The sequence below is a fragment of the Pyrus communis genome, chromosome 13, assembly GCF_041283825.1.
Source record: "Pyrus communis isolate YQ-2024b chromosome 13, ASM4128382v1, whole genome shotgun sequence".
NCBI classification, from domain to species: domain Eukaryota; kingdom Viridiplantae; phylum Streptophyta; class Magnoliopsida; order Rosales; family Rosaceae; genus Pyrus; species Pyrus communis.
In genome coordinates, this window is record NC_142577.1 from 29,714,910 (window position 1) to 29,721,913 (window position 7,004).

At 38.7% G+C, this 7,004-nt stretch overlaps 1 protein-coding gene across 1 annotated transcript; it reads right to left on the reverse strand.

Annotated features, from left to right (window-relative positions):
- Positions 1-276: 276 nt before the first annotated feature.
- On the reverse strand, positions 277-6,264 carry LOC137737515 (putative sulfate transporter 3.3). The gene is made up of 13 exons (XM_068477026.2): positions 5,981-6,264; positions 5,139-5,755; positions 4,708-4,756; positions 4,261-4,468; positions 3,923-4,094; positions 3,661-3,726; positions 2,882-2,995; positions 2,669-2,785; positions 2,413-2,539; positions 1,716-2,002; positions 1,235-1,505; positions 856-932; positions 277-769 (listed from the first exon to the last, which is right to left on the reverse strand). The coding sequence occupies exons 2-13, from the start codon at positions 5,526-5,528 to the stop codon at positions 572-574; spliced, it is 2,076 nt and encodes a 691-aa protein (XP_068333127.2). The 5' UTR covers positions 5,529-5,755; positions 5,981-6,264; the 3' UTR covers positions 277-571.
- Between the last annotated feature and the right edge of the window lie 740 nt (positions 6,265-7,004).

A 7,004-nucleotide genomic window follows, 5' to 3' on the forward strand; every position in this document is an offset into this window, starting at 1 on the left:
GCGGGCTTCTTGTTATGGGATAAAAAATTGGATAAATGGGACATTGATGAGTTGGGCTTGGCCCATTGAAGCCCAACTTATTTGTAGCTTAAATTATCCATTTGTGGGCACTACCTTTATGATATAGTTAATGCATATCTCACACTAATCTTGTATGAGAGAGGTCTTAGGTTTGAATCTTAAAAATTTCAAATCCGCAATCAATTTATCCCTCTGCCATCTTAGTGTAATATATTATTCATGTAAAATAAAATAAAATAAAGGTGCATGCATGAGTTATGGAGGAAACTAGAACGAAAATTTTAAGGAAGTGACAGTAACACACGTTTTGTTAGCAACGACCAAGATTAAACAAGGGTATATACGAGGCTGAAAAAGACCAAATTAGAAAACTATTTATAATGAACGAAAACGACCCACAAAAACTACATGGTGGTACAGACTTACAACCTAACTTGACAATATTATTGGTCACCAACTAGGAACTTGATACCAAAGACGGCCAACAGCCAAAACTTGGAACGTGCGATGCTGCTTAACTCGGGAGTAATTAGGTTTAGTTAATGATTAATTAGGGAACACCATTGGCAACCGTCTGCATTTCTTCATCGTACGTGTTTGAATTTGACGATGCATGATTGTTCTTCATTCCCATCGACAGCGACGCCACTGCCTCTCCGACCGACAGGTAAAGCATGAACTCTTCGCCTCCATTGTTCACCTTCTGCAATTTGTCCATCACCTCCGCCAGTGGATTTACCAGCACCAGCTGCAATTATTTCATTATTTACTGTCCATTTCACCTAACATCCAAATCAAGAACAACATATGTAGACATCAAATCTACCAACTTACCTTAATTCCCTTCTTTCGGATTGATTTCCTTATATCTGCGAAAAGTGTGATCCCAGTTGTGTCTATTGTGCTCACAGCTGAAAATAAAGGACACAAAGGAGCCTGAGATACCCAATTGGCGGGAAGAACTTTCATGCAACATAAATGTTACTGTGTCCATATTTCAAGTTAGTCACGCATTGTTATGCAAGAAAGTTAAAATGCATGAGAGTACATGATTGGTTTGAAATGCAATGACATCCCCAACCATGCACTGCCATATTGGAAAGTTAAAACACACTAGAGTGCGTGATTAGTTTAGAATGTCGTGACATCCTCGCGCATGTAAGTTTCTGTTTGAAAGAGGAGAGAATTGATGCTCAAGATTAACAAGCTTTACCTGACATGTCTATAACAACAAATCTAATGTTTGAAACCTTGTTCCCGTCATCTTCTTCTTCTATCCATCTCGAAATCCTTTCATTGAGATAAGTGGTGTTGGCAAAGTTGATTGAAGCTTCGATGAGTATGATTAGGAAACCAGGCACACTCACTGCTGATTCCTTGTACTGGTGCAGGTCTCTAAATACGTCCGTCCCGGGTATGTTTCCCAACACCACCGTCCTCGGCCTTGTCACTTGCAGCAAAACCTTGAAAACTGATATCCCAACCTGTTCATATCGTCAAATTTATCTATATTTAGGGTTTCATCGGAAAATATACACAAACAAAATTTGCTACAAACTTATTCGGAAGAACACTAAACAAACAATAACTACGCACGAAACTATGGTTTACATGCGGCTTACAGTCTCCTTAGTGTCTTCTCTAATAACCGGTTCTTAATAAAATAATATACGGTTCACTGTTTGTTTAAATACCGCGATGGCGAGGCCATGTTGGACAGAGATAAAGATGACTCCCAAGAAAGCACAGATCAAGACAAGGAAGTCATATTTGTCGATCTTCCAAATGTGGTAAGCAGCTGGGACATCAATGAGGCCGACCACGGCAGTGACTATAATTGCACCCAGAATTACATTGGGTGTGTAGTGGAAAAGAGGCATCAGAAACAGCAGTGTCACCATGACTGTCACCGACATTACTATGTTGGACAACGCTGTCTTTGCTCCAGCATTGTGATTCACAGCTGATCTTGAGAATGATCCTGAAATGAAACCCATCACCAAAATCAAAACTTTGTTATCAGATTCTAGGCTTTTCCACTATGGACCGGAGCGTGGCATGCGTCGGGATTCTTGGTCGTTGGATCTGTAGCCATTGAATCCTTGGCCACACATCCAGCATTTCATTCACCTGATCCATGTTATGAGCCGCTCTATTTTACAATTTTTGCAAATGGCAAGATGATTGCTATTCACACTCTCTCGAAAGCCTCACTTATAATTTTTGCTTTACAACTCACGTTGCAGTTTGGACACGGTATATGTTGACACGATGAAGATAAAATTTTACGAGTATCAGCAAGTCCATGTAAACTTGTTCTCGAGAGAGTCTGAATAGTGTTCTTGGTTCGATATTATTAATTTATGTGATCTGTAATCAATGAGTGTGAACCTGTTGTAATATAGCACGAAGTGGTGGAGCCAACAACGTTCATGATCCCAATTGCTATCATCTCCTTGTTTCCATCCACTCTGTATTCTCTTATATTAGCAAAAGTCCTTCCTACTGCAATACCTTCCTATAAATTTGATGCAAAATCAACCAATCACGTATCGATACTGTAAAAAATATATCGATAACATGTCGATATTTTTCATCATCACTAATAATATTGACACAGTATCGATAACTGCAGAACTCAACTTACAGTGAGGGCAATAATGCCGGTGACAATCCCGGTCTTGATTGCAAGTGCAAGGTGGGATCCATGAAAAACCAGCATGTTCCATGATGGTGGGTTCAGTCCTTTCTGTAATTCTCCAATCTGCCAATAAAGAAAACCCCAAGAAAATCATCATCTCAGAATATGGTGTGGGTCCGGATACGGATGGTGGAGTGTTGGTCCCAGCAAACAACTTACCACACTGATGCCGTGGCGATCGGCCTTGAATGCAAAGACAATCACAGTGGAGAGGATCACAGACACCAGGGGGGCTCCAGCTGAGACCCAGAACAACTTTGGCTTCTTTAAGCTCTGCGTTCCATGGCACACAGCCCGATGTAAGGTTAGTTAACAACAACAGAGTTTTATTTAGGTCGAATGTATGAATCCTAAAAGCCATTACGCTTGGTTATCCTACTAAATTAATCAAATTTGTCAATTCTTCTTCCTCCTCAAGATGGACTTACATGTAAAGAAAACATTGACACCGTAATATCCGAATGAATTATTTGTTTGCAAATTACAGAGGTATGTGGCCATTTTGCCAACTGAAATTATAGTGGAGTGGTAAAATAACGCACCCCAATCCAATATGATCACGAAACACATTTGAAAATTGCATCATTGACTTCGAAGTTTGATCTGTTGGCTTCAACGTCGATGTTTTAGTCGTTATATTTGATTTCCACAATCGTTAGATTTTTTTTATTTTTAATCTCAACCATTCGTTTTTCGTGTCATCAATACTACGTATCATCGAAGAAAAATTGTTGTTATAATAGTCATGAATGAAGTTATTAAACAGAGTTAGCATGCATGTTGAGAACATGTCACCATGGCGATACGCAAGTAAATAATTTATTGTATGCCGAATTTAAAGTTTCAAACATGACAATGTTCGATTAAATTATGATACTGCCAGCGAAAAATCTAAGGCGAAGATAAGTTTTAAGACAACAGTGGAAAGGAAAACATACAACGTGTCTTGCGATTAGGAGCAACACAAGGAAGCAAACGCCCATTAATATGGTTTGCCATGACCACTGCACAGAAAAAGCACCCAAATTAGGGCAACAAGATATGATTAATATACCGAAAGGAACATTATCTTCGATTTTGAATAATATCTTAGTTGATAGTTATCTACTAAATGATAGCTGAGAAAAGCTAAACACTGTATTAACAGAGTAATCACTGTTCAAACTGTATCATTAATTTGCTGTGTGTTTAATTAATTACCTCTTTTCGTTCATGAAAAACGGAGCTCAAAACAGGGACGATTGCCATTTTCTTGGTGAAATGTTCGATTCCAAGGAGGCTCTTAAGCTGTTGCAGAGAGACTATCACAGCAGCTCCGGCCATGAAACCAAGAAGAGTTGCCTTCGAAATAAAATCGATTATAAATCCAAGCCTGCACACATCAATCTTAAATCATTTCGGGTTCTTAAAAACAAAAAAGCAAAATTATAGCAGCTCAGTTGGTTAAGATCATTCAACTTCTGACGCTAAATTTCCGGGTTTTTTATTCCCCCTCCTCAATATCGCTTGTATCGAAAATTAGGTGGGGGACCAATTACCTTAATAAACCTAGGGAAGCTTGGAGGATGCCACTTAAGAAGGTTGAGGTGAAAGCAAGTTGGAGGTACAAGCTTGGATCTTTGGATGGAGATACTTCTTGCATGAGCATTGATCCCATGATTAGAGAAGCAATGGAAACAGGTCCTACTGCAAGATCCTTTGAGCTTCCAAGCACAGCGTACAGCAAAGGAGGAACGAAGCTTGAATCTACAAATTCCATTACAATAATTACAAATGCAACGCACAACAACAAAAACAAAGCCTTATTCCACTAAGCGAGGTTGGCTGTATGAATTATAGAATGTCACAACGTTCAAATTTGCGCCCAAGTCATTTAGTTAACAAATGCAACAGAAAAAAAAATTGAGAAAAGGGATAAAAAAAATTTCAATTTATACATATGAGTACGTAAAGAAATACCACCAAAAAAAAAAAAAGTTACTCACAGAGACCCACAATTGGAGGTAGATTCGCAAGCTTAGCATAACTGATTCCCTGAAAAAATAAATAAATAAACAGAGCTTTATTAAGAGCAGAGCACATGTAGACAAGGCAATTTTCTGTCTCTTTCAATTACTAATGTACGGGAAGGGTGATTCAAACTTGGACATAGCGATGATCTACGCACTGTCTTTGCTCATTGTTTTGGCCAATCACCCTAAGACACTGACCTGATCGACTAAGCTAACACTCTGACGTGACCAACTGATTTAAGACATTGATCTTGTCAACTGACTTAGGACAATCTATAGGCTAATGGGCCTAAGACATTGTGCCTGAACTAGCCTAACACTGTGTCCTCGTCAACTGGCGTAACACACGTTTGCTGAAATCAAAAGTAAAAGTAAAGATAAAATTTTAATAAATATTGAACTACCTGAGGAATGGCTAAACTGGCAATGGTGACACCAGAAATGATGTCTGATTTGAGGAGCTTGAAGCTGTAATTAGGGCCCCACTCAAGGATTGGAAAGACATACTGCGCTCCAAGAATCCATTTTTTCTTTGGTGGCTGACCTTTGAATTGGTAGAGAGGGTCATCTGGAAAGAAGGTTTCTTTGAGCCTGGCCAGCAGCTTCCGAAAAGTGCTTCTGTAAGGCGGTGGAACCACCTTGTGCACCTCCATCCCCATTGGGATTTCCATGCGGTGCTGCTGCTGCTGCATGTCCATGGTGGGCTGCTGCTGCTGCTGCTGCTGCTGCTTCTCTATATTTATCCTTGTGGGAGAGCAGCAGTCCTTTATTTTATCATGTGAAACTTCTCCCATCAATCAACTTTCTCCAAAGAACCACTATCAAACAAATTACTACTACTAGCCCCCACAACTTTTGCTAACTACTGCTGATGATAAGACTAATTATGTTTAATTCTCTAATTAATCAGCTCACCTATCTCTATCTGATATCTCTCGATACCTGCACATATATGTACATTTAAGCTAAGCTAGGCTATTGGGTGGTCAAACAATACAATGAAAAATATATAGGGAGGAATCTGCAAAAAAAAGTAGAGGTATAAGGAGACGATAAAAGGACAGCTTATAAGTGGAAAATATTGCTGAAAAAGTACTGGACCTGATGATGGGAAAACAAATACCTCTCACCGCCCATTACCCATATATATATGTGTGTGCGTGTGCGTGTGCGTGTGTGTATGTATATATGCAGTAGTGATTTAATTTTGAGGGGAAAAAGATTGATGGACATTGGAGAAGGTTACATAGAGGAGTGTGCCATGCAATTTTACGGTTGGGTGGAGAAGACGATCAGCAGGTAATATTCGAGGGATATTCTCTGTGTTCTTGAATATCATCAGTTTGTAGAAATAATTACACGGTGGAAGAAGACGTGTAAAAAATGGTGCACACTTGGCCAAACTGTATGAATTTTATGTGGACGGTTGCAGCTGCTGGGCATGTTCAATACAAACGCACAAGTTACAAACTTTCAATCTCTCAGAAGGTGTAGAGGAGAAGAAGAGAGTCGGTGCTGCTGTGTGTATATAATATAAATATATAGATATACACACATTATATTATATCACTTTATCTGTAATTCGGTTTGGGTCGGTAGCTTGTTCTGGTCAGGATTTAGCAGCCTAGCACCATTCTCTAATTATTTGTCTTCGCATAAATTTTTTGACTCGTTTGATTTTCTAACCTAATCCACGGAGAATGATTCTAAACCCAACTGATTTTCTAACCTAACCTAAAAGGAGTGGGATTTCAAATCGAGTGCAAAGAAGAAAATGATCTAATCAATTTGATTAAACCCCAGTACATTATTTATCTTTAACTTAATTTATGGTAAATAAGTGCGATCAAGAACATGTTTAATTATGACGTGCCACAATATGTGATGCCATAAACTCTATATTCGTATCTTCTGCAACAAAAAAGTTCAAACTTTCTGTCAGATTTATTCCATCAATCACCTTTAATTTGATTTCTACTAACTTAAGACAAATATTTGTTTGAACTTTGGAATGTAAGAATATTTAGATAAACGAACAGTTTAACTATTTGTTTTGATAAGTAAACAGTTTAAATACAGCTACGAGATTTCCACTAAAAACATAGACCTGCAAGAGCCAACTTTGTGCTCGAAAGAAACCAAAGGAGATGAGGACAATACAATGTGACTTCTGGTCGGGGCTAGGGAAATGCATACTGTTTTATTTCAGATCTTCGCACGTAAAGTTACTTGTTTACGATATAACTCTTTCTTGCCAACCACCGTCTGCG